This window comes from Neophocaena asiaeorientalis, unplaced genomic scaffold (assembly GCF_003031525.2).
Source record: "Neophocaena asiaeorientalis asiaeorientalis breed wild unplaced genomic scaffold, Neophocaena_asiaeorientalis_V1.1 scaffold119, whole genome shotgun sequence".
Taxonomy (NCBI): domain Eukaryota; kingdom Metazoa; phylum Chordata; class Mammalia; order Artiodactyla; family Phocoenidae; genus Neophocaena; species Neophocaena asiaeorientalis.
This window is the reverse complement of record NW_020175821.1, coordinates 6,674,655-6,701,626: the sequence shown is the minus strand read 5'-3', so window position 1 is coordinate 6,701,626 and position 26,972 is coordinate 6,674,655. Positions and strand designations below refer to the sequence as shown.

The 26,972-nt window shown below is 39.4% G+C and overlaps 1 protein-coding gene across 3 annotated transcripts in view; it reads left to right on the top strand.

The window, feature by feature from the left end:
• CDIN1 (CDAN1 interacting nuclease 1) overlaps positions 1 to 24,159 on the top strand; it is a 226,770-nt gene extending 202,611 nt beyond the window's left edge. The window contains exons 11-15 of one of the 3 annotated variants that reach the window (XR_003001457.1): positions 7,751 to 8,219; positions 9,878 to 9,947; positions 10,216 to 10,319; positions 10,971 to 12,417; positions 24,123 to 24,159. Coding sequence is in view for 1 of the 3 variants with exons in the window: in XM_024732632.1 (XP_024588400.1) it covers positions 7,751 to 7,880 (130 nt within the window). In the remaining 2 variants the exon portion in view is untranslated. Of the gene's footprint in view, positions 1 to 7,750; positions 9,149 to 9,877; positions 9,948 to 10,215; positions 10,320 to 10,970; positions 12,418 to 13,924; positions 14,171 to 24,122 lie in introns of those variants that run through there. The other 2 variants (XR_003001456.1, XM_024732632.1) reach the window with 2 other exon arrangements.
• The last annotated feature ends 2,813 nt before the right edge of the window (positions 24,160 to 26,972 follow it).

Sequence of the window (26,972 nt, the reverse complement as noted above, 5' to 3'; positions counted from 1 at the left end):
ATTTATGCACAGGCATAAATACACACATACCTTGCATATAAACATGTGCAAGCATATTTCACTGGGACTGAAAAGTTATTTACAACTCTGTCTAGAGATACATACAACAGTGATTAACAAGTGCATAACCAATCTACAACACGCAGATTAAAACTAAATAAACAGTGTAAGAGTTTATTTTAAAACAATTACAAGATGTTTTATATTTCTCCTTCATCCTGAACTGTGTGTTTGAGAATGTGTTCTTCATGAAAACCACATGCAAGTCTTTTTGATGGTGAAACAATTGACTTCCAGCAGCCACATGTCTGCACACATCCTCAGAAGATATCCCAGACCCCACACAGCAGCTCAAAATGAGAAAAAAAAAAAAAAAAGATTCTCTGCTATTCCTCTTTTGGAGAGGCGTTTTCTATTTGCTTATGAATTGAAAAATAAGATTTGGGTTGGAAACAAAGATTTGAATCAATACAGCTAGGTTTTATTTTTATTGTTTTATGAAGACCCTCATGAACAAGAAACTTTACTAAAATCATCAGATCGTTCCATGGTCCTCTTGTCATCCTTCAATTGAAAATTGTTTGTTTTATTGACTTGATCCAGATTTATACTGTAGAACCCTGGTGCATTAGAATCCTTTTTCATGTGTAAAAATGGTAACGTGGCTCATTGAGAAGTATATGATCAGTCTCATGAGTTTTCTCTTATTCTATGTAGAAAGGCAAATTGTACAATAGGATATGAGTCTTCCACCACCCTTCACCTTCATATTATCAAAAGAGATGGAAAATTGTATTGATTTTTTTAAAATATATGGTTATTTTCTCTTGGAGCTGAAAACATTGATAAGCCAAGTTAATTGCACAAATATGAGATACATCCCTGTACTAGAAGGATTTTAGGAGCAAAAATGGACCTTTGGAGTTCACCGTATCAACCCTGTTTAGCAAGTCTGAACCTTCTTTTCTGGGAAAACAAATCTCCACCTGACACACTCACTTAGACCCGTTGCTTCCCTCAGTTTTCCTCACAACTTATTCCAGCTGTTTATTTCCATTTATGTGAACAGGCTATGATTCTCATTCCCCAGCTTACTTCCACCTGATTGTCAAATGCTTCAAATATGCTCCCTCAAATGCAGTCACTTTAATTTCTTTCACCTGAATTGTACGTTGCTTTACATATACTTCCTAAACATGGTGACACTTAAACCTAAAAGAGTAGCTAGATAAACTTTTTAGTGTGAAACTATTGACTTCATACTTGAAGAATTATTCCTGTAGGACAGGTGAATTCCAACGCATACACTGAACTTTTGATTAATCACCTGCCTTCCAGGCCCCTGCTCCTCTCTCATTTCCAGGTGTTGTTATTTTTTCAAAGGTGAATGACTGTTACAAATTGCTGTGTAAATACAAGGCATAATGAGAGACAGTATAATGTAGTGGTTACAAGCACAAGCCATAGAGCCAGACTGCTTAGGTTCAAAGCCTAACCATTTTAGTGCCTCAGTTTTTTCATCTGTGAAATGGGGATAATCACAGTGTCACCCCACCCTTCCTGCATAGGGGGCTGGCTTGTGCATATCAAATTAGTCTGTACATGTAAACGTGCTTGAAGGGCTTCCCTGGTGGCGCAGTGGTTGAGAGTCCACCTGCCAACGCAGGGGACACGGGTTCGTGCCCCGGTCCGGGAAGATCCCACATGCCGCGGACCGGCTGGGCCCGTGAGCCATGGCCACCGTGCCTGCGCGTCCGGAGCCTGTGCTCTGCAACCGGAGAGGCCACAACAGTGAGAGGCCTGCGTACCGCAAAAAAAAAAAAAAAAAAGTGCTTGAAGCACTGCCTGCCACGTAATGAGTGTGCAGTAAAAGTTACCTTTTTGCTGTTGGGTATTAGAATCATTTTATTTGTATTAAGACAGCATCTTTATAGACATAATGTCTGGTCAAGTGCCCTCTGAAATCTGTGGAGACATAGAAGCTAAACAGGCTTCAGGAAACCAACCAGGGAGCTGGTTTTGGGGGCTAATTTTGCAAAATGGTATCTAATATGTGATTGGAAATCTCTAAATTCCTGCATTTATCTTTCATTTCAACCTCTCTGAAGAAGGTGCCTCAAGGAAAAGTCTTAACAATAGAAAGTTAATAGTCTTTTCTCCATAAGTAAAACTACCATCCAAGTAATTCCTGAGTTATAGGATAGTGTAGAGGCATGGCAAGGAAGGGAGGGTATTTTTTTTTTTTATAGTTTAGAAAGAGTAAGCAAGTCCTTCCTTAATTTGGGGGCCCAAATTTCCTGTCTGTGCCTCTGACTTTCTCAGAGAGCTGTAGAAAGACTTCCTTTATAACTTGTACCGTATTCTGTCCAACATTCATAATCTAACAACCTCAGAGACTATCTGAGGATAGCTAAATTTTTCTGGAAAACTAAGAATTTGCTCACTGAAGTACCATTTTTAAAACATTCTTGGTGACAATTTTTTTAAAAATGTCTTACAGATTTTACAGCCTTTTTTAACTGAACAAAATGAAACCAGCATTTGTTTTTCCTGGGCTGTCCTCAGCACCTGTTGAGGTTGACAAAGTCTATTTGCCCCCGCACCAAATAGCCTTGGATTACTACAATTGGGTTGTTTTTTTGTTTGTTTGGTTGGTTGGTTGGTTGGTTGGGGTTTTTTAGTGTCTCTTCTCTAATTGTCAGCAGGCACCTCAACTGTAACCAACCTCCCACACCCTATCTCTACCCTCTATTTGCAGCTTCAGAAGCCCAATAACCAACTCTAACACCAAAACCACAGAACTTGAGAAAATATGCAGAATTCTTCATTTTATTTTATGATTTCTATATTTCTTTGGATAACCCCAGCATCCTAGATATGGAGCAGGGAGGGGCATTGGTATATAGTCTAAGTTAGGAGCCAGGAAGCTCTGTTAGTGTAAAAACACAGAGTTGCTTCGTATCTGAGATTTCCCCTTGATGAAGAGTTGCTACTTATTGATAATCTCATTCGGTAATCCCTTCTGCTGTAAAGTCTAGGTGCAAGTGTAACTGACAAAAGCCAATCTGTAGCCAGCAGGACTCTCCATACTGCATACGTGAAGAATGGTATTTGACTACTCAAGTCTGTAGTGCAGGTGTAGCTATTAGTTATCTATTGCTATATTAAAAAAAAAACACCCAAAACTACATGACTTAAAATAGCACACATTTGTTATCTCACCTTTTCTGTGGGTCAGGAATATGGGTATAGCTTGTTGGGCCCTCTTCTTCACCTTCTCTCAGCATTTAAGTTATTGGCTCAGGGTCTGTGGTCTCATGCAAAGGCTTGACTGAGGAAAGATCCACTTCCAGCCTCGCTCAATGTTAAATCAAAATCTGATTCTTGGTTACTTTTAAACATTGCCCTAGGTCTGTGCTCAAGAGCTACAACAGGAATCTAATTCCTTCTCCCATAAGCAGTGTAAACATCCATAGGTGGTGAACGAGCACATCACCACCCTACGTTCTCATTTCCAGGTCACATATACTTTGTTAATCTAATGCTTCCTCAAACATCCTAGAGTTCTCCTCTGGACCATTTCCAGACTAGAGATATTCTCCTTAAAATATGACACCAGGACCCTCCACAACACTCTACGTGTGGTCTAACCAGTTCATAGGGCATTTCCCCTCTTTTTCTGGTTAAAGAAATACCATTTTACCACATTTAGCGGACTGATCACTACATCATGGCAAGACAGTCACAGACCCTCCAGCCACTCCTGGGCTCCAAAACACGTTCCTCCGCTTTTTAGCCAAGACCTTCGGCAAGATACTTAATTTCTCTGTGCCTCAGTTTCTTCATTTGTAAAATAGGGACAGTAATTGTATCTCCCTCCCTCCTGGGGCTGACCTGAGAGTTAAATGGATCGATACGTGTAAAATGCCTAGAACAGTGTCTGTCACGTAGTAAGTGCGATGAAAGTGTTAATAATTAACATTGTTGTAACTGTTATTATTGCTAGCACTATAATCTGTTAGTATGCCATTAGGGTGCTATCCTGCTCACGGATAAAAATGCCAAACCATGGCAATAGCCGAGTCCTTCCATCTTGCCCATCTCTAGGCCGCCACTGATTGAGTAACCAGTGCAACAAAGCTGTCTGATCCTATTATTAACTCTGTGTTCTCCATCTTGTTCTTGAGGGTATCTGTCATGTACCAGGTACTGTGCTAGCCCCAGAGGACACAAATGTAAATAAAACATGGCCGTTGCCCTCAAAAGGGTCACAACGTAGCAAAGAGACAAATGATGAAACGTGTAATCTCTGGGAGACAACTGTGCACAAAGACCACAGAAGGGTGCCCAGCTTTCATTCCACAGCCTCCTGCTTAATTTCTCTAAATACTCTAAAATGGAAGGACACCAGAGAAACACATTTCAAACACATTTATAAGGTTGTCGTTATTTATGAGGAGCTTTATCTTTCATACCCTCAAGGTCTGTCATGGCTCTTGACTTTCACCTCCCATTTTTTCAAGAGGTATTTGTTATTGTTGCTAATTTGGTGGTATTTTATTTGCAAGCAGAATTACTTGTTCAAGAGTCACTTACATTCCAGGCTCTGCTCCACAGGAGTTTTTAAAATCCATTTGGAGTCTTTGATCTTATTACTTGACCATGAGTATAGTAACCTTCAAATTATAGTCAACCTTGAAATGTGTTTACACAGTCAATTCAGATATCCATATACATCCCATTACTGAGTGTCTCCAGCCTGGTAGGGAGGGCTGCGATCCCAGTAGCAGACCAACCCTCTGCTTTGCTCATTTGCTCAGATCCAAGGACTCTGTTTTCTTTTAAATTCTGTGAATAGACTCTGATTTTTATTGGTCACAAAGGTTATGTTTGCCTTCCCAGTGATCTCATTATTGTCCAGTAGTGCCACAATAAATGGAAGTAGGCATCAAAAAGGTGAAGTCTCTAGGCCCATCAGCCTGTACTTGACCAACATAAAAATTTCCTAGGTCTTGTTTACTCCGTTTTACAACTTTTCAGAAGGAAATACTAGAGATGGGTTGCTTGATTTTTCGAATTATCAGCCTACATGTTGCCTTCTGCTGGTTCCGATAATGGAGGAATGGATTATGTAATGTTGCCTAATGCGGTTGGCCTCTTCATAAACAGCCAAGTTGCTGAAAGGTTAATTTGCCAGCATCCGATAATCTCTGGATCCTCAGCTGTTGGAGAAACGTCAGAAATGCACTCAAGGTATTGGGAACAAGGCCAGGTCTTGTTCTCCCGTTAAATTTCCAAAGTTTTAACTCTCTAAAGTCCTCATTATTTTTGTCATTCAAAGACTACGTAATTTGAAAGCCTCCGTCTACCAATCTTTATTTACAAAGGGAGTCGTATTTCCTCGTTTTTAATTAATTAAGCACATATTGTCAATCAGAGCTTTTGGGTCATATGAGAGAGCTGGTATTTCCCAAGTAAATATAATTTCACCCCAAAGCTAGGGAACAATGACTTAGATAGAGGGTAGAGCGTTATTGCGAGTCATTTCTCATATATACTAAAAACAGTTCATAGATCTGTGTTGCTACCTTCAGAGAGTCCTCCTAAGTGAACCACTACATGAAATGTTTAGATTCACAGTCTTGCAAAACCTTTTCCAGGTGCTGATTTCACACGTTGCCTCACAAGTGAAACAAGCCCACTCTCTTGGTTACTGAGGTGTTCCCCAGCCTGACTTTCATGCCTAGAAAATGCCGTTTTCATAAAGAGCCTTCTTGCTTCGTGCCCTTTGGCTTATGATTGAGGGAAAGCGCAGGCCGGTGATATGTGTTTTTGTTTTATTCAATCTTTAAAACACTGGGCTTGTTGTTTATGACCTCTATATATTCTTCTGTTCTTTTCCATGACTGGTTAGATCACCTTTTTTTTTTCCCTCCCTTCATAGAAATATGAGCGCCTTTCTCAAGAACACCACGGCCTCAAGAATGGCTGTGTAATAAAACAGGGGCATGTGTTGAGGTTAACAGTAGATTTCTTGAGGCTGTGACTGAGGGCTGCTTCACTGATGGGAAGGTTTGAGGCTTCTCAGACATTGTCCTCCAAATCTCAGGTCTTCTTGCTCTTGCCAGACTTGTTTTGACAAACCTGAACTCATCTGATACTAGTCATAGAGCTCTTTGTAAAATCAAGATACCAAATGGTATCCATTGCAGACAACTGTTTGTGATTAAAAGTTACTAAGAAACCCTTGGTTAAAATGGAAGCAAGACCTCGTCCAGGTGTGAACTTCACCTGGTGTGCATTTAAGCACTGGGGCCCCAAATACCTCATGCCCTAGGTGCCTGATTCTTCTGACCACAAAGGAAACTCTCCCCAGAGATACTGAGAAACAAAAGCATCTGCAGTCAGCCCTGAATTCAGGTAAATGTCACAGCGCCTGGTGCTCCAAGGCTTCTCATCCTATACAGCTCCTGTGTCCCCTAGAACAAGTTCAGTTGATGAGTCAACATCTCATGATTCTATCCCTGCATGGAGGGAATACAAAAGTTTTAATTAATCTCGTGTACAGCTTGGCAAATAAACTATTCCATGACATCCAACTGAACTTGTTTCTGTGCATACAGTATCTTGCAGCCCATCCTGTACTGTTAGGTTTGGCAAGTACACTTCAGCATATAATAAATCATGGAAGGAAAAAGCTTTTTGGCCTAGCGTGGTTCAGCCTGCTGTAATGTCAGAATACAGAAAGCAGTTCTGTTTTTAGACATCCTTTTACTAACCCAACGTTCATAATTTATGCTTTCACTGTAAAATTCCTGCAACACGACACCAAAAGTAGAGCTGCCCTTTAATTAAGTACTCTCGGTAGGAAAAACGTGAAACTGATGTGCAAAACATCTCTGTGTGCACAGTGATTGATAGTGATTACATCGTTATGAACCCAGCCTAGAGGTCTCAACTTCCTGCTGGCTACTTCCTGAGTGAGCCGCTAACCAAATTGGAGATAATTCGGAGGCACAATTTAGAAACATTGAGGTTTCAAGCCTCCATCTGTCTAGACTTTTTCAGAACTCTACATGGCATTATTCCTTACTTTCGTGATGAGAACCTACGACCAAATTTCATGCCATGTTCACGCTTAGAGAGGCTGTAATGCAGAGAGTGAAGGGGCCGAGAGAACTCTTTGCAGGATCCCAGTTGTCATATGGGTTTGTTTTTTGTTTTTAAGACTAGAAAGAATGAATGACAGAAGGAACTTCTGGCCCTATTGGTACGTGAATAGAGCATTATAGCCAGAAGAAGACCTTGAGCTGTTGATTTTTTTAAAATTATTTTCCAAATATTTTTTTTTCCTTAGTTGAAAATAGGTAGGTTTAACTTTTAAAAGAGTGCCTCTAAATGTCAAGAGGCTAAAATCCCAAGCCTGGTGCTGCCCAAATCAATGCTGTTTCTACTCTGCTTTTGTCCTTCATCAGCTAAGTCGTCACAACACCTGACTGAGAGGTAATTAGAGCAGTGAAATAGTTCAGGTTCCTTGAAAGAAAGGTAACAAATCCGTCCAAGGCGGTGACACTTGCATGAAATAAGCTCTTTGGTGTAAGTTCAGCTACTTTCAGTCATAATCTAGCAACCGAAACAAAAACTTTGTACAATAAAGTCATTTAATCATCTTATCCATGCTGCAAAGATTACCTTTTTCTGGAACTATGTTGATACTATGTGTGCATGTTATTTTCTCATGTTTTTGCAGGTTTGGGCCAGGCTTAGTCATCTACTGGTACGGATTTATCCAGGAGCTAGACTGTAACCGGGAAAGGGGCATCCTGCTCCAAGCCTGTTTCCCCACCAACATCGTCACCTTATGCCATAGCATTGCTTGACCCTGATGATCCTGGAAGAGAAGCTGGGAGGAAAAGATGAATCCGGAAGCAATTTTACTTTCCTGCAGTGTAAACTCCTGGCAGCATCTGCCCTGAACTTCAGCTGAACTCTCGCTGCCCGTAGTCACACCACTACCTCTTTAGACAAACATATCAAGAGTTTCTGTTTTCCTTCACCCCTTGCTCATGTGAACAGCCAAGAACTACAGACACAGCCCACTCATTATCAGCATCTCTGTCTCTGTCAAACAGTTAGTTTATAGATAGTCATAATCTTTCTTCCTTCCGGATGGTTTCTCCTTATATACTGAACAAAAGAAAAAATGCGGAGACTGAAAGGTGTGATTTTTCAATTTTCCTCCCAGTTACTGAATCGCCCTCTTTTTTTTTTTTTTTTTTTTTTTTTTTGGTAAGCCTCCATTCATTCTCTCTCCCTCCCCCTTTCTCTTCATGTACACTCACGGATACCCAGGGTTGCGTTACTGTCATGGAATAACCTAGCACAGTCCCAGCAAAGCCGAAATCATGAAGGCTGCAACTAGATTTTCGCTCTCACCTGCAAGGGCAGACCTTGCTGGGAGGCTGCGTTTGTTTTCTCCAGTCTTTATGGTTTCCTGACTTCTATGGCAGTAAGCCAAGCTGAAAAAAATATACTTGATGAGAATTTCCTCTTTCTATAATACTTATTTGAGCACCAAACATTTTCCATTTATCTCATTTAAAAGCATTAGTTACGTTGTGTCTGGAAACCACACTCCTTTGGATTGGGGGCTGAGGGCAGACGACGGAAGCTGGGTGCCAGCCTTGACAAGAGTTTATTTTTAAACGTAACTAGTTGTCAGTATGTATGGTAGTCAGTATTTTTATGAGTAAACTTTTTCAAAAGCGCATTCTGTACTCTGCTTTGTATCTGCATTTTATACCGCATAATTATATAACACTCAAATAATTTAGGCATTAGGATTGTTTGGCTTTGAATGAATTAAGTGTACCAAAAATAAACCTAGAGCAATTTTCAAGTAAGCAAAAGAAGTTTTGTATTTGTTCACTTTCATTTATTCACTTTTTCTACTGCAAACCAAATTTCAATCTAAAGGAAAACATCAGTAAATTCATTATAAACCTATCTTTTAGGAAGGTGAAAAATTAATCCATACCCAAAAATGTACTTAGTAAAATATCTGCCCTCATGTTGACAAAACATAATATTCTTTATAATGCTGAATGAGTTTGGAAATATTAGTAAAAATGTAACTTTTACAAACACCTTCAAGTTATATACATTGCTTGGTTCTTTCAAAAGACTAAATATACCATTTGTACTTTGTTCATTTTGTACCTAAGAAGATTTGCAGAAATCTGCCTACTGCCTTTCCTTTTGAAGGATACAAACATGTCAGGTTCAGGCATGGATTTTAGCTCTGTGGCAAGTTGCATTAAACAAAAAAGAAAGAGGAAGAAGATGAAACAGTAAGGCGGCATCAGGCAAACTTCTGTTTCAGTGTAAAATTCACCATGCAGGTTTCATGAGTAAAATAGGATGATTTGGAACCACACACACACACATTTTAGACTAAAATGTTGTTAAAAGCAGTTTGCATGGCATGCTCTCAACTGCTTTTTCTTCTTTAGAAAGAAATTACATTTATCTGCACAGATGTTGAAAACCCTGTAAACCTTCGTCAAGGATTTGTTTTATATTAAACAAATTTATGATGAAGGTGCACAAATAAATTTAAAAAATGAAAGAGGTGCTTGCATTTCAGAATTTGCTCTTCTACCTGGTGCCCTGACATAATGTGTTAGGAGAAGGCACCGGTGCTCTCTGGCAAGGGCACCACCTCCTCTTTATGAATGGGGTTTTAAAATCTGGCCCTGAAAAGTGGGGAAGGAACCAGCAGTAGACTGTACGTACTATGATAAAGTTACAAGTTATTTAAAACTAAGCTTTATTCTACATAAAAACTAATGTGATTATAATGTCTACTATTTTTCAGTTGGAAGAGTGTGGTGAGGGGCCCAGCGTTCCCAGACTGGAAGCTGAACTCCTCCTTGTTCCTCTTTTATGTAAGGAATACTTATCTGTGGTCTATCTGTATGTGTTGTTTGTTTACTTGTTTTTTAAATTTAGACAGTGTAAACATCAGCCCTAGAGGGTATACATGGGGTGACAACTTTTTTTTTTTTTTTTTGCTCTCATCGTTAGAACATTAACATTAAAGTCAAATCTTGTGTTATGGAGCTTTCTGCAAACTGTGTTAATAAATTATGCCGTCAGAAAGTAGGAGTATATGCACAAACGTAAAACTAAATGATGTTCTCTCTGCATATATAGACTTGCCCAGTGTCTGCTCTCACAACCAAACAAGAGACCCTATTTGTTCGAAGCATGCAGAGGCATGAGCTCAGAACAAAGCTGATCCAGCTCCGATATTTCAGGTGACTTCATAGACCCCACCCCATTTCCACCCAAAAAACAAACAAAAAACAGTGAGAATTCTTTTTTTTTCTTTTGCTTCAGGCAAGATGTATGTCAACTCTTCTGAACACTCCTAAAATCATATATAAAAGGGAGGCTCAGGGGTGCAGAGTAGAAAGCTGGATCTCCAGAGGGAATCATTTTCTTTTAAGCATCAGTGTGTGTACCTGCTCATTATTGGCAAGGCTTGATTCCACCCTGGAAGAAGATGATAAATTGTCCGTCTTTGGGGGGTGCATTCACTCATTGAAGCCTCCAGGGGATAGCTTAGAGCCCTGGATGAGGTTATCCACTAAATGGGCCCTGGGGGGGCCTCACTAATTAATGCACAGCCCCCAAGTGAACAGTTAATTCACTCACCCCTCCCTGAGGAGCTACACCCAGTGTTTCCTTTCCTCTCTGGAACCAAGATGGCTGAGATGTCTGCTCTTTTTAACCTGTTCCGCCCTAGGACCTGGAGTTTCAGTTGAATTAGATCTTCCATGTGCTGTACTCCCCTCACTTCCTGCCTCTTCCCAGCTGTCCTCGCCTTCTCCTGCCTTTGCAGTTTCCTTCCACGTGGACACACGTTCTGCACTCTCTCACTACCCCTTGTCTCTTTTTCTCTCTAGAAAATGATCCCAGGACCAAAATGCAGCTCATCGGAGTCCTGATCCATATATTTTTTGGAGTCCAAGTTGGGGGAGAACAATTGACCTAAGCTCTCTGGGGAAAAGCACACCTAAGCATCTTTGGCATCTGAAGGTGATAAAACTTGTAACTAAGATATTACAGGGTCAAATATGGTCTGAGGTTTAGTGTGTCAGTAACTGTTTTAGCAAAAGGAGCCAAAAGAACATGTGAGGTTTACAGATACTTTCAGGCTGAATGGTGGTGTTCAGCTGATTAAAATTACGAATTTAAATAGTAAAATGTCTCTGTGATTTAGTTAGAGAATCACTCCGAGCTCGTTCATGTTGGGGGCAGCTTGCCATTTTCCATGTGATCTGCAAGTTGCCTCAAAAGTATAACTATTTTGTGAATAGGACAGGAGAAGAAAATCTCCCAACTGGCACATTCTGAGTTAGGGTCAAGGAACAAAGCCAGCTTAACTAGAGAGGAAATAAAAGGCAAACAATAGGAGTTTGCCTGCACTGTCACCACTATAGAGAGGTGCCTCTCTGGACCTGCCTGGTAAGTCACTCTCAGGTTAAGGAAGGGTCGCAGTGACAAAAGTTCGGACCATCTAACTGTATTACCCCAAACTAACCTTCCTATATATAGTAAAAACAGTCTGAAGATGTTTTATTAAGAACATGCCTGGATTCGAAAGATTAAGGAAGATGGAATTATGAATTAAATAATAACCAGAACAGCTTGGGTTCCCCTTGTGTTTTTCACTTTCCTGCTATTGTTTTGAATGTGGCTGTGAGACAAAGAGCTGCTTAGGTCAAGGACTATAAATTACAGTTTTCATACAATAGTCATCCACTAAAATGATTTCAAAGCTTGATCAAAGTACTTCAAAAAGACTTTTAAAACTTTTCCACAATGCAGGGGGAGGGGAAACGCTCATTTGATGCCTTAATTTGCTTCAGTCAGAGTTGCATCTTGGCGTCATACCTACTTTATATAAAATCCCACTCATTAGTTAAAGAAACCCAACGTGTTCTTATTGTTGTCTCATGTACAAGTAAAAAGGATTTAAGTTTCCATCTGGTTAACTAGCACAACTAAACCTTCGGAGACACTTGTAAGGAAAAGATGCACATAATCCTGCTTTAAAATAAGCATAACTTGACAATATTTAATCGTGATATGCAAGGTATTTAAGACTAACTCCCTGTCTTAGAATAAAGTGGATATCAGTGGATTTAGTTGTCATCTTAATAATAGTCATGATAATAGATAGATTTCATTTTTCATCTCTTTTCCCTCAACATGCATGTACCTGGAGCTGTCTCGTGTTATAAGCAAGGATGATGGGAGGTACCCTAGTGGTAGATAAGCTAAGCAGATTCTAGGCCCAGCCATACATGAAGACAGTGTGGGATTGCTGCAACAATGCTTCTATGTCAGGTAATTTTTATTTTTTAAAAGGAAGGTCATTTGGAAATGCTGACATGAGATATAACCAAGTCAATTAAGTGATAACAATGGAAGTTCAGAGTTTAATTGAGGCCTGAACATGAAGCCACCAACTGTTAACCTAAAGCAGTGAATTCCCCTGGAAACAGCCTCCGTTAAAAGCATTTCTAGAATAAATAGCACTTTTTTCTTTAAAAAAAAAATGTCTTTGTCATTTTAACGGTACGCGGGCCTCTCACTGTTGTGGCCTCTCCCCTTGCCGAGCACAGGCTCCTGACGCGCAGGCTCAGCGGCCATGGCTCACGGGCCCAGCCGCTCCACGGCATGTGGGATCTTCCCGGACCGGGGCACGAACCCGTGTCCCCTGCATAGGCAGGCGGACTCTCTAACACTGCGCCACCAGGGAAGCCCAGGAGACTCTATCTTTTAATTTTAATTGAAATTTCTTTTATAGGGCAAATCAAAATTTACATAATCCAAATGACCTCTGTAGGAAACCATAGTTTTGTAAGTAAACCGAAAGTTGTAAACAAGAGCCTTTTATTTGATTGTGCCACATTTATCTCAATTGTTGACATATTTCTTTCTCTAGTTGTTTAGTGGCAAGATTTCTGACTCACTTGTAAGCTCCATAGAGTAGGAACTATATCTTGTTCCCCGCTCTAACCCCTAATAGCTAACAGAGTTCCTGGCACAGAGCAGGTGTTCAATAAATGTTGAATGCACAAATGAATGACTGTTAAATTTATATTAAATATGTTCTCGCTTGCATTGAAGAAATAATTGGGCCTTTTTAATTTTAACTTTCTCATTTTCTTCAGCTGAAAACTGGGTGTTATGTATTGGAATCGGAGAAAAGCATCATATATTTTGGTGTTAATTAGAGAATTACTTACTTTAGAAACCCTCAAAACCTAAAATACAGCAGTTTCATCAACCAGACTATTTGATATTTAGTCTTAAGGGGAATTCATGTTCTTTCATTGCATTTGCCTTAAATTTAGCCTTACTACCTTATTGTTTATCCAGTATATTGCTAAATTAACTCAAACATTTTAAAATCTTATCTTTGTTTCTCTTAAAAAAAAAGCTTAAGGCTTATCTTTATATTTCTGTTTAAGAAACAGTTTACCCTAAAATCAAGTCAGGGTCCCAAATAAAATATGTTTTGTACACAGGTTTGGGGATATTCAGTGGAATTATTAGATTAACTGCAAATGGTGCTTTTAATTGCTCACTTTTATAATGCTGAGTTGATATCAGAGTGCTTCCGGGCCATAGAAGTGTCTGCTGGCTCAGGAGAGAAGGGTTCTTTGGTCATTTGCCAACAGGATCTGACTTGGGAGAGACACTGTCCATGAACTGCTCAGGGGGCATTTCCCTGTTAGTCATTAATTCAGAGTATATTATCAAAGGCATTTGGCATATTTCCTCATATTTTGAAAACTTATAACACAAAAGGAACTGGAATTTCCATGTTTCTCCTTTGCTCTCCCAGGACTTAATTTGTTGGGGCCGTTTTGGTGTGTGATTCCTTCTGTGAGTGTCTGGAGAGAACTGAAGCCCAGGACAGACGTCACTGTGATTGGGTCCTCTTTGGCTCTGTGGGATGTTTCCATCTTGTATTTCTAGCATTTAGACTCTTCAAGACACAAGTATTTATAGAGTCCCTAATGTGTGTTTAGAAGTGTTTGAGGTGCTGTGGGAAATTCAAAAATGTGCAATAAATGGTCTTTTTTTTTAAGATTTAATTTTATTTATTTTTGGCTTCGTTGGTTCTTCGTGCCTGCATGCAGGCTTTCTCTAGTTGTGGCGAGCGGGGGCTACTCTTCGTTGCGGTGTGCAGGCTTCTCATTGCAGTGGCTTCTCTTGTTGTAGAGCACGGGCTCTAGGCACGCGGGCTTCAGTAGTTGTGGCACGTGGGCTCAGTAGTTGTGGCTGGCGGGCTCTAGAGCACAGGCTCAGTAGTTGTGGCTGGCGGGCTCTAGAGCACAGGCTCCGTAGTTGTGGCGCACGGGCTTAGTTGCTCCGTGGCATGTGGGATCTTCCCGGATCAGGGCTAGAACCCATGTCCCCTCCATTGGCAGGTGGATTCTTATCCACTGTGCCACCAGGGAAGTCCCAAATGGTCTTTTTTTTTTTTTTTTTAATATATCATTACTTGTCAAAATGAAAACAAAAGATTTAAAATTTTCAGGGAGGACACTTACAGGGTAATAAGGAAAGAAGCAAACCTATGGGGCTTTTAATAAGATATTTTACTTCTAGACTTCAGGCAGCAAATAGTTTTCTATTTGCTTGTGGTAGCTGCATCCACCGCTATAGAGAAGGATTCTGAGGCCGAGTTCAGCTCAGCGGGAAATAGGGTTGTGATCAATTATGGGCACTAATCTTTGGAGTGGGTAGTGATCACACAGATGCCACATAGTTTCAATTCCCACCCTAGGTCATTCATGTTTAGTGCAAGTATAAGTACATTCTAAGCATTTGGAACAGAACTCATAATCTTGTTCATGGCCCTGAGTAATAAAATAAGCAGTAACATTTTTCACTGGTTCTATAACATCAAGTGAAATAACATCTGTCCATGGCTGAGATCTGTTTAGTAATTCATATAAGCAAAATATTTCAATAGGAATATGATTTTAAAACTCAAGATAAACACTTTAGAAGGCCACAGATAATTATTGCTCTCAGTAAAGTAAACGCCTACAAGTTACATGACATTATTGATGAAAAACATTGGGTTTCGGGTTTCCCTGGTGGCGCAGTGGTTGAGAGTCCGCCTGCCGATGCAGGGGACACGGGTTTGTGCCCCGGTCCGGGAGGATCCCACATGCCGCCGAGCAGCTGGGCCCGTGAGCCATGGCCGCTGAGCCTGCGCGTCCGGAGCCTGTGCTCCGCAACGGGAGAGGCCACAACAGTGAAAGGCCTGCGTACCGCAAAAAAAAAAAAAAAAAAAACATTGGGTTTCTATACTTTGGGCTCTGCGTGAGGATCGTGAGATTTGAGGATTGTCTCCTATTAGATGGTCTCACATACTCATTAGTTTTTTAGTTTTCTTGTTTGTTTTCCTGGTAAAAACAGGCTTGGGGTTTCAAGGTCAGCTGCAGACTGTGCCTTCCTTCTCTTTCATGGTCTTTATATCATGTGGGTATCAATTTCCTACTTAGTGCAGGGCATTTTTATAGAGTAGTTATTGTATACTTGTTATATTTGTTTTAAAATATGCTCCCAAAAAGAAATCTTAAAATATTTTCAAGGATGAAAGAGATAGGTATGCTGTACATGGTAATGGAGGTTTTGTTAATACACTTACCATTAAGCCATAAATAATTTTCCTAAATCCTTTTAATTGAATCAGCTCATTAATTCTGTCAGCTAAAATAGTGACAGTCGTTGCACATGGAAAATTAGTAGGTAAAAATCTAAAAATATTTTGTTCCTTGCTAATTTGAATAGAAGGATCCATCTTGGTTTTCCAAGTTACAATTTTTTAAATAGGATTTTGTAGTAAATGAAAAAAAAAAGCAATCCAAACTAACAGAGGGTAATTGAAAAGCAGAACAACGAACGAGATGGCAAGGTGGACATAAGTGCATTGCATGTAAATGTAAAACTCGGTCTTTTGGTAAATTATTTTCACCTTACTTGCTTCCCCACTATCCTTGAAAGTGTTTCCCAATGACAAAGGGGTTAAAAACAGCAGCAGCAGCTTGGGGGCATGGAGTGAGCAAAGAAACTCATGTGAGAATTGAATTGCTTTTTCAGTTGGTTCCTTGACAATTCCCTAAGAGGTGTGTGGAAAGTAAAACTGAGCCATTAGCAAAGATGAGATAAGTTTGACTCATAGACTTTGAGAATTTTAGAATTGGAAGGGACCAGAGACCTCATTGTACAGGTGAAAAAATTGAAGTCTGGAGAGGTCAAGTGACTCGTCCAAGGTCACAGAGCTAGCTAACTGGAGGCAGAACTAGAATCTGTCCCTCCTAGCCTCCTGTCCACTGTCCTCTCCACCATGGGGTTAATAATTTATTCTGGAAGGAACTTCCAATATCTAAGTTATGTTTAGTATTTACAAAGTAAAGAATCATGGTATATTTTTAAATAAACATTCTGAACCTTACTGTTTTTGCCCTGTCCCTGATTCCCTAATCTCTGTAGTAGAAATCAGCTCTTGCTTTGACAGAAATAATTCCCATTTTATTTGTACTTTAGTAACCTAAAATCCTTATCATTTGGTGGCATTCAGTTTCTTTTTCTTTTTCGTTTTCTTTTTTTGGCCATGCTGCACAGCTTGCGGGATCTTTGTTCCCTGACCAGGGATCGAACCTGGGCCCCTCGTCAGTGAAAGCGCAGAGTCCTAACCACTGGATCACTAGGGAATTCCCCGCACTGAGTTTCTATACATTGCCATTTAGCCTAAGGATTTGCCACTAAGAATGATTTTGGAAACAGTTTTAGGACATTTTTCCTCTGGCTGATTTACATTTTTATTTTTCTTCTGTTAAAAAAAAATTCACAGATGTTATTTTATCATCTTCTGTTCCTATAACTAATATTCAAATGAATAGTAAATCATGAATTTTTCTGATCATTACCAATAATGATCAGTATATCATGTTCTAGAACTGCACCCAGTAGAACCTTGTGACTTACGCTTTGACAACAGATTGGAATCCCTGCTTCTCCACTTACAAGTAACTGAGCTGCAAAATCTTCCATTTCTTCAACTGTAAAATCAAACTACCTATCACATAGGACTATTGTGAGGATTAAATAAGATTAGTACCTAATACATCATACATCAGAGCTCTAACAAAACTGGTACCGTACAGTTGTATTATACATGATATAGTTAATGATAATATTACTACCATAGAATGATCCATCTAATAAATGATATGCACCATTAAAAATCTGTGTTTTCTCTGTTAATATAGAAATCAGTATAAGGTGGATACCTTGGCTTTTATTGCTTTTCTGAAATTCATTTAGTATGCTCTTGGATTGGAAGAATCAACATTGTGAAAATGACTCTACTACCCAAAGCAATCTACAGATTCAATGCAATCCCTATCAAACTACCACTGGCAGTTTTCACAGAACTAGAACAAAAAATTTCACAATTTGTATGGAAACACAAAAGACCCCGAATAGCCAAAGCAATCTTGAGACCGAAAAACGGAGCTGGAGGAATCAGGCTCCCTGACTTCAGACTATATTACAAAGCTACAGTAATCAAGACAGTATGGTACTGACACAAAAACAGAAAGATAGATCAATGGAACAGGATAGAAAGCCCAGTGGAAGAGATATGGGAACATATGTATATGTATAGCTGATTTACTTTGTTATAAAGCAGAAACTAACACACCATTGTTAAGCAATTATACCCCAATAAAGATGTTAAAAAAAAAAAAAGTATAAACCATTTTTCCTGAAGTTCAGGAACAGGCAGTGGGCATATTTAGTTGACTGTTTTTGCAGACGGATGTCTCGCTTAACATTCCTCTGCTCCAGAGGAGCTCAGAGGCAGTCCACGTTATTTTGTGTTTTTTTCTTTTTCTTTTTTTTTTTTTTCCCTTAACATCTTTATTGGAGTATAATTGCTTTACAAATGTTGTGTTAGTTTCTGCGGTATAACAAAGGCCCATGTTTCTTTTGATAGTTACCATAGCCTTTGCCATAAATACGCCTTTGGAGAGAGCACAACGCAGGGACCAGCCAGCACTTCCAGGTCCAGTTGAAGGCCCAAACCAGCAGTGCTCCAGATGAGCCCCGGAAAGTGCACTTTATAGAAAAAGTTTCTATAAGGGGATTGAAATACCTTCTCCAGGCTACTGTTCGTTCAGTGAAAGAAAGCATAAAATGCTGTTTGAATTTGATCTCTGAAAAAACAAAAAAAGCAAAGCAAAAAGGAATTTGGGGAAATGACTGGTTTGTTCCTGGATTCTTCCTCTGATTGATGCTCGTGACCCTATTGGAGGCAGGTTTGTAAAAGACCCGACTCTGGCTAGCACACCACCGCTAAAGGTAAACCTAATCAGATCACAGGCAAGCTGAACAATTTTCCAACAACTGAACGAGCACTGATGCGCCCCTCTCTGAACACAAGCCAGTCTTCCTCAATGCCTGTGCTCCGCAGCGAGAGAAGCCCCCGCAATGACAAGCCCGCGCTCCGCAATGAAGAGCAGCCCCCGCTCGCCGCAACTAGAGAAAGCCTGCACGCAGCAACGAAGACCCAACGCAGCCAAAACTAAATAAATAAATAAATTTAAATCCAGGCAGATTCTGGATCCAATTCTCCTTGGCAGCAGAGAATACTGTAACAGTAACAACGGGCATGGGAAGTGTGGCTGCTTTCATCGGGGAGCTTGGGATCATTTTGCAAACAATTAACTACGCTTCACAGCATCCCTGCCAGGTGAAGGAGTGCTCCTGTGTTTGCAGACAGAGGAGTTAACCAGTTGGACTATGAGTTTTGTAGAAGTTATTTATTTACTTAACAACAATAAAGGAAACTTGGAAAAAATGCTTATCCTAAAGAGGATGATTTCTTTCTCCATACTCTATGTTTTCTGAAAACTGAAATACAATTTTAAAAATAAATATTAAAATGTTTAAATGCATACCAATCATGAAAATTAAATTGTAGTGTCATTTGCCCAGACTAACCTGTGATCAACACCCAGAGAATGTCTTTTCATAGTTGGTTAGTAGCATCTCATGAAACGCTGGCAGAGTAGATACCAAGCCATGCATGTCAGGGGCTCCTTCCACCCCTCCAACCTCAACTGTGGAGTAAGAGCAACTGAAAGGAAACTGATGGTGTGCACTGCAAACTCTCATGGTGCCCTCAGTGGCCCCTACTCTTGCTGATGCGTTGCATAAGTTATGAAAGGGAGACTTGAAGAGCAAAAATACTATCATCCCTTTTTACTCACAAACAGTAAAAGTTCGGCGGAACAGAAGTAACAGCCCTTGAGAATAACTTTGCAATGGGCCCATTTTAGCGCAGCAGGCTGTGTGGTCTAAAGATAATCTAGACGCCTTCATTAACTGAACTTGAAAATTTCAACTGAATTTGCATCGGACTCAACCTGGCATCGTATCTTGTTAAAAACATGAAGACTGATACAAACTGTCCTGAAATGGCTTGATCTGGTTATTGCCTAAAATTGATCTATGTCTGCAACTCTTTGAAGTCAAATTAACACAGAATCACCAAAATAGTCACTTCATTCATTCTAACTAGCACATAAGCATTGGTTGATATAGCTGGAGATATGATGAAGAAGGGTATCTGTAGGAACCATAACTCCCCATGTGCTGGAGGCTCACCAAAGACAGTCTGATTGACCCTCCCCATCTTGGGTGAGGAGTCCAATGTTACCACCTAGTATGATTCTGGGATCAATTCCAAAGCAGCCAATAGGCTCTCAGAATGAAAATCCATACAGGGAGTGATCTGTTCTGGGTGCCTATAGGAGAGAGAAGGGCTATGCAGCAAACAAAATTTATTGCCTACCCACAGACACATACACACACGCACCCCTTTATCTTTTCTAGCAAAATACAATTTTTATCAAGAACTGGAGGAAGATGCTTTATCCCAGTACACGGTGAACTGGTCCAATAATGAGCATGCAACACCACTGTAACCAGTGAGCAGTGAGGAGACACGTACTGCGAGGTTTCAGAGAAAACTTTTCTTCCCTGATAAAAGGAAAGCCCATTTTCTGCCATCACTTTCCTTTTGGTATAAGGGTGGGATGGTTGGAGCTTCAGTAGCCATCTTGTGACTGTGAGCAAAAGGCTAAGAAACCACCAGAGACAGAAGTAATGGAGTCATTGAGTCTGGGTCACTGCCAAAGTCCTCTTGTTTCAACAATCACCCCTTAGGTGTTCTGTTACTTTCACCCAAAAGCATTCCTAACTGACAGAGGGATCTTTTGAATTCCTAGAACAGGATTCTTGGTGATTTCTTATATGCACAGTGGGAGGATTTGAATAAAATACCTAACAAAGTTACTGGTTGCTCAAGACATACCCAGAAACACTGATCCCTAAGCAGTATGAAACTCTAAGAGGGCTAGGATGGAAGCTACTTGCCCTCAGAGAGGAGATGAACCCAGCAATTTATTCTGCAGCACCCCCATCAAATTCATTATTTTGTAGAACTCTGAAAATATGTCAGGTGTCTATGCCAGAACTGAAATCTCCAGGGACATCATTGTCAATACTGAGATCACGATGGAAACTGTTATAGAGAGCAAAGGGCCCCCGCAGAGAACTGTGGGTAGAAACTTAGCCAGATAGACAATCATTTGGGGATAACCTTTCCCATCTCCCTCTCCATTCCACACCCCCATAAAACAACAGCATTTTCACTGGATTATTCTATTGAACATCTTAGCCAAATTTCTCTTTCTGTCTTTGCCAGCACATCTAAAATGTTTATAATGACAAGGATTGCACCTACTATGCAACACACATCTAATTAATCTAATTAATACACATCTAATTCAAACAGGTATGACTACCTACAAAAGAGAAGGTATAGCCTAGTCATGAAGCCTAGCAGCATCAGCACCAGATGCCTGGGTTCCAATCAGAACCAAGTCTCATGAACCTTCTGAATCAGCAAATTCCTTAGGCTCCTGGTACCCCGACTGCCTCATCTGTAACAATGGTGGTAATAAGTTCCTCCTGCATAGGAGTTGTAAAACGTTAAAGCATTATATATATGTCAAGTACTTGTAACAGATCTTGGCTACTAGTATATACTCAATAAATGTTAGCTATCATTATTACCCCTTTTCTAGATGAGGTCGTTGAGGCTCGCAGAAGTTAAGTAACTAGTTCAAGGTTTTCCAGCAAGTGAGTAATAAGGCTGTCTCAAAATGTCTAATTTAAATAAGGTGGTTATAATTTATCTTTTATGTTATTTTTGGAAATATGATAAACATTGCTAGCACTCACCAATATTCTCCTTGACCTCCTGAATGTACAGGAGACTATACTTTCCAGCCCCTTCGTGATTACACAGGGCCAATTCTGGCTAATGAAGTGTGAGTGGATAAGACCTCTGTCAGTGAGGCAGTGAAAAGCCTGCAGGATTCTCCATTCTCTCTCTTCCCCTACTGTACCACCCAACCAAATTTGAGTCTCTACCCTCGTGAGCTCTGAGAGATTAAACAGAGCAACCTACACACCAGCACCACCACCACCACCCAATAGGGGCCAGAAGTAAACTTTTATGTGTTTATCTACTAAGATTTGGGGGTTGTTACCACAGTACCATCCTAGCCTATCTCAATAAGTAGAGTAAAATGTCCAAATATTGTAAAAAAAAAAAAAGAAAAGAGTATTGACTTAATATTCTATTTAATTAACGTTATCCCAGTGGCTCATTGGCAATCCCTCTTGGTAATTTTTTTTTTTTTGGTTCTTCTGACATTATAACAGTGTTATAATGAGCCATAAGGAAAAGTTCATGAACATTGTTCTATAGCTTAATTTTCTGTTGCATGTAGTAATCATGCGGCAAACCTATAGGATAAAAAATTATGAGTGTTGGGCTTCCCTAGTGGCGCAGTGGTTGAGAGTCCGCCTGCCGATGCAGGGGACACGGGCTCGTGTCCTAGAAGAGGCCCCCCAAAAAAAAAAAAAAAAAAAAAAAAAAAATTATGAATGTTGTAACTAACATAGTTCATAATTTTAGCCTTAATGTTATTGCTGCTTCACATTTTTTTAGGATATCAGAGAAAAATCTATTATAAAAATTATCATGGCCTTTTGGGTTTTTGAAAGGCATTTTAGCTAACCCTGCATGTAAGCAATCTTCAAGTAGGCATAAACAAATTGGTTTTCTTTCTCCCAGACCTAGAACATACAAATTTGAATCTTAAAAATCGATTAATCTCCTAAAGACATGGTTAAGAAAATGAACATAATGAGCATAAAACACAGACTGGGATAAAATATTTGTGAATCCTATCTAATAAGAACTTGTATCCAGAATATTTTTAAAACTCTGAAAACAATAATAAAAACACAACTCAATAAAAAAAAAAATCAGGAAAATATTTGAACAGTCATTTCACCAATGAAGGACAATGCCATGCAAGCACATGAAAAGATGTTCATCATCATTAATCATTAGGAAAATACAAATTAAAATCACAATGATACACCACTACACACCTACTGAAATAGCTCAGGTTAAAAAATTGACATTACCAAATGTTGAGAGAAGATGTGGAGCAACTGAAACTCTCACACATTGCTTGCTGGTGGAAATGCAAAATGGTATAGCCTCTTGATTAAAAAACTCGGCAGTTCTTATAACATTAAATACATTCCATATAACCCAGCAATTTACCCAAGGGAAATGAAATGTTTTCATTTAAAAAACCTCTCCAGGGCTTCCCTGGTGGCGCAGTGGTTTAGAGTCCGCCTGCCGATGCAGGGGACACGGGTTTGTGCCCCGGTCCAGGAAGATCCCACATGCCGCGGAGCGGCTGGGCCCGTGAGCCATGGCCGCTGAGCCTGCGCGTCCGGAGCCTGTTGCTCCGCAACGGGAGAGGCCACAACAGTGAGAGGGCCGTGTACCGCAAAAAAAAAAAAAAAACCTCTCCAGGAACAGTTACAGTAATGGTATTTATAATTGCCAAAAGCTGGCAACAAGCCAAATGTCCAACTTATGAATAGGTAAACAAAGTGTGGTACATCCATACAATGGAATACTGATCAGCAATAAATAGGAACCAACAAAAGATACTCACCACACATTAAAAAATTTCAAAAGAGTAATGCTGAGTAAAGAAGCCAGACTTAAAGGACTATATACTGTATATGCCATTTTTATAATATTCTAGAAAAGTCAAAACTATAGGGACAGAAATCAAAGAAGTGATTGCCAGGGATTAAAGTAGAGGGGAGGAAATTGACTATCTCTGTCTTAATCCTGGTGGTTGCACACTGTATATACATTTGTCAAAAATCATAGAACTCTGCACCAAAAAACTCTGTAAATTATACCTCAATAAACAACAAAAGCATATAAATGTAAATTTTTTAAAATGGATAATAATTTCAAATGAGTTTGTTCTTCAAATGTTGGGAATGTTTTGACAGTTTATAAGTTAAACTTTTCCCTGATTCAATTTACTATCTATAAAATAATAATATATTAACTTATCTATATTAACTCTGCTTGAAATATGTATATGTTGTTTAAAGTCAAAATTTAGAAGAGTAAATCGTATTCAAGCAAAAAGGAAAAATATATCTTGCTTCACTGCCTTGGACAAAATATTCATTCAACACAACTCAACAAATATTTATTTGGCATATATTGTTTCAGTATCTGTAAAATAGGCAGCTTTGCAAATTTTAAAGGCCCCTAATAACCATATTATGTCCCCAAATCTTCATTACTTCAAAGCACGTTAGAAAAGGCCTTGATGATATTGTTTATGTACAGAATCCCATTTCTATCTTACAAGCACACCTGGTTTGTAATAAGCGAATATTGTTTGTTATTTTATTATTTAAATTTCTTCCACTCACCATTATTATGCAAATGTAGTAATATCTGTGGTAGTTGCCTTTGTTAATTGCCTACCCACCAGACAGTCACCACACCACCAACCCCAGCATTTCTTTTGCTTGTGTCCACTGTTCCCTAGGCTGTATACTTCCTCAGAGGAAGAGAACCCCAGCCGCAACCCTAAGAGGCACATCATGATTGCTCTAAGCCACTCACAGCACCTCCCTTCTCTTACCAGTGACTGGTATAGGCGTAGACATATGATGCAATTGGACCAAAAATAGTTGCGAGAAAGTCTGCTGAAAGGCTTCTGGAAAAGGCCTTCTTTGCTGATCAAGAATCACAAAAGAAACAGTCCCTCTTCTGCTGGTTGTAGTTGTATCTGGATGGGATGCATGAACTGCTGTGGCCATTTGGCAACCAGGAGCAGTGCTAGACTGCAGACAAGCCAGCTCCCTGAGGATGAGGAGGCAGAAACATGGGAAAAGCCTGACTGAGGACATCAATCACTGAGTCCCTGAATTGGAATTGCCACATCTCCTGTTATCTCAGTAATAAATTTTCTTTACTTTTTAAGCCAGTTGAGTCAAGCTTTTCTGTATTTGGAGCCAAGAATGCCATAAGCAAATACACTGTTACTTACAGCAAATATACTGTTTCCCATTGCGGTGGGGAAGGGAAGCTGAGATCACAGAAAAGGAAGCTGGACATCCCCCATTTATTTTTTGGATCTCGAGGATATAGAACAGTATTTATTTTAGTGATTAAAAATATGGATAAAATACTAATCTTAAATGCTGATAAAAGAGGAAACTGGACATGGGATAAATGGATACTCTGTACTATCTTCACAATTTTTCTATAAATCTAAAACTATTAGAAAATAAAGTTCATTTGAAAATAGGGCTAAAAATAACAGTAGATAAAACAAAGAAAGTGAGCCTTTAAAAGTGAAATTACTTTGAATAGTGGTTCTTCACAGGTGAGCAACTTTTATGGCAAAACCTCTTCACTTCTACAGTCATTTCCATGCATCTTCCTACAGAGTGAAGGCACTTCCTGAAAATGCGTAAAGGAACAGGAATTACTGTGTCTATTATTGATAGATAACAGCCACACTAGAGGCGTGAAGTGACCTGCTGGAGGTCACACACTAACAAGGGACAAAGCCAAGAACAGACCTTGCCTCCCATGAAGGCAGCTTTGCTTTTTCTTCTCTTCCTCTACTTGAATGGCAAGACCCACTTCCAGAAACTTATGGAAAAAGGAAATTTTCAATTCCAAGAAAACTATTCAGACAATCTGCACACAGAGTGATAATTCAAATGCTATGAGGTGAAGAACATACTTTTTTTCTTTTAATTTTAAAAAGAACATAACTGGAAAAACAATTCATTGAGCAAATTGCTACCCCAAACACCCCAAAACACCTTGACTTTCACCAAACCTTAGCAACTTACAGGACAATTCAATAAGAAGAAGATGCCCTTTATACTCCTCTATTTCTTTAACAAAGCTAATCATATTTATTAGAATAAATTTATAAACAATAGGCAAAATACATATGTCTCTTTCAACTAGTCTCTTCAATATAAAACATTCTTGTTCTGAAAGCCAAATTTCTCTACATAACTTATAAGTAAGGCAAAGTATGAGCTGAACATTATCCAGTGGAAGTATATCTGAATCACTGATAGACTGTATAAAAACCTTGCCTAGTGTCATACTGGAAAACCAAAGCTCTGAAACGTACACAATATTGTAAATCAATCATATATCAATTTAAAAAAAGAAAACCAAGGCTCCTTTGATTTAAGAAAAAAAAAAAAAGCAAAGGCTATTACATCCAGCAGGAGGGTATGAAGAAAATTAAGTCTGTAATATTAATAACTTCACTCAACAAAAAAAGTAGTAGAACATACCAGAGACTATAGAGCATTCTCCCTGCTTTTCAAGGACAGACACCAGCAGCTAAACTGGTCTATTCCCCACAAAGTACATCAATGGAAGATTGATCAGTGACAGCGAAGAGAGGTTTGCTATTGACACAAGTCATGGCTCATGATTAGGCCAGTGGATTCAAGAGCAAGAGGCATTCATCCCAGAGGCTATGTAGGAAAAGTATATCAGAACCTCTATTTTCCAATTGCAACAAAGAAAAACTTAATTGTACTAATATTTAATATTGTTTACTAATTTTACCAATATTATTCAATATTTTACAATATAGATAAATAATATGTAAGTAAATATACAGAGTTTAAGAGTGTGTGTACAATTCTTTTCCCTGACAGCAGTATGTGATCAATAACACCAAGGATCTACAGGTACCGCCTATGAGTGTCCACAGTCATTGAATACAAATTACACACTGATTTTGACATGCCTCTCCAAATATATTGATCTGTTACGCTTAAGTACTTCTAAGGGGCATACTTAATTTTCAAATGTTTGGTCTCAATCTGGCAGTAACAAATAGGCTAGGCACAGTAGTCACAGAAAGCATTCAATAATTGAAGTATGATGTGCCCTTTTACAAATGTCTAGGTTCTGCATTTGGAAAATTAACATACCACACCAGAGAAGAGTAGAAAGAAGCAGCTAACTAACTCAAATTGTTGAATTCGCCACTTTTCAGTTCAGCCAGTCACACTGGGCATTATCCTATCCGCAGGTCAGTAGTGGCACATACTATAATGGGGAAACAGAAAAGAAATAAATAAACCAATAAATGAACATGTTAATTTTCAATAGTGATACGTGCTATGGAGAAAAGAGAATAGGGAGATGTAACAAAGAGCAACATGGTTGGGGGAGGGGGCATTTTAGATTATATGCCCAAGAAGTTGATTCAGCAAAGACCTGGATGAGAAGGGGCTGAGCATTCCATGCAAAGGGACAGCATGGGTGAAGCCCTAAGACAGGGAAGCCTGTTCTGTTTGAAAATGACAAATAGGCCTGTGGCCAGATATAGTGAGCAGGGAAGGAG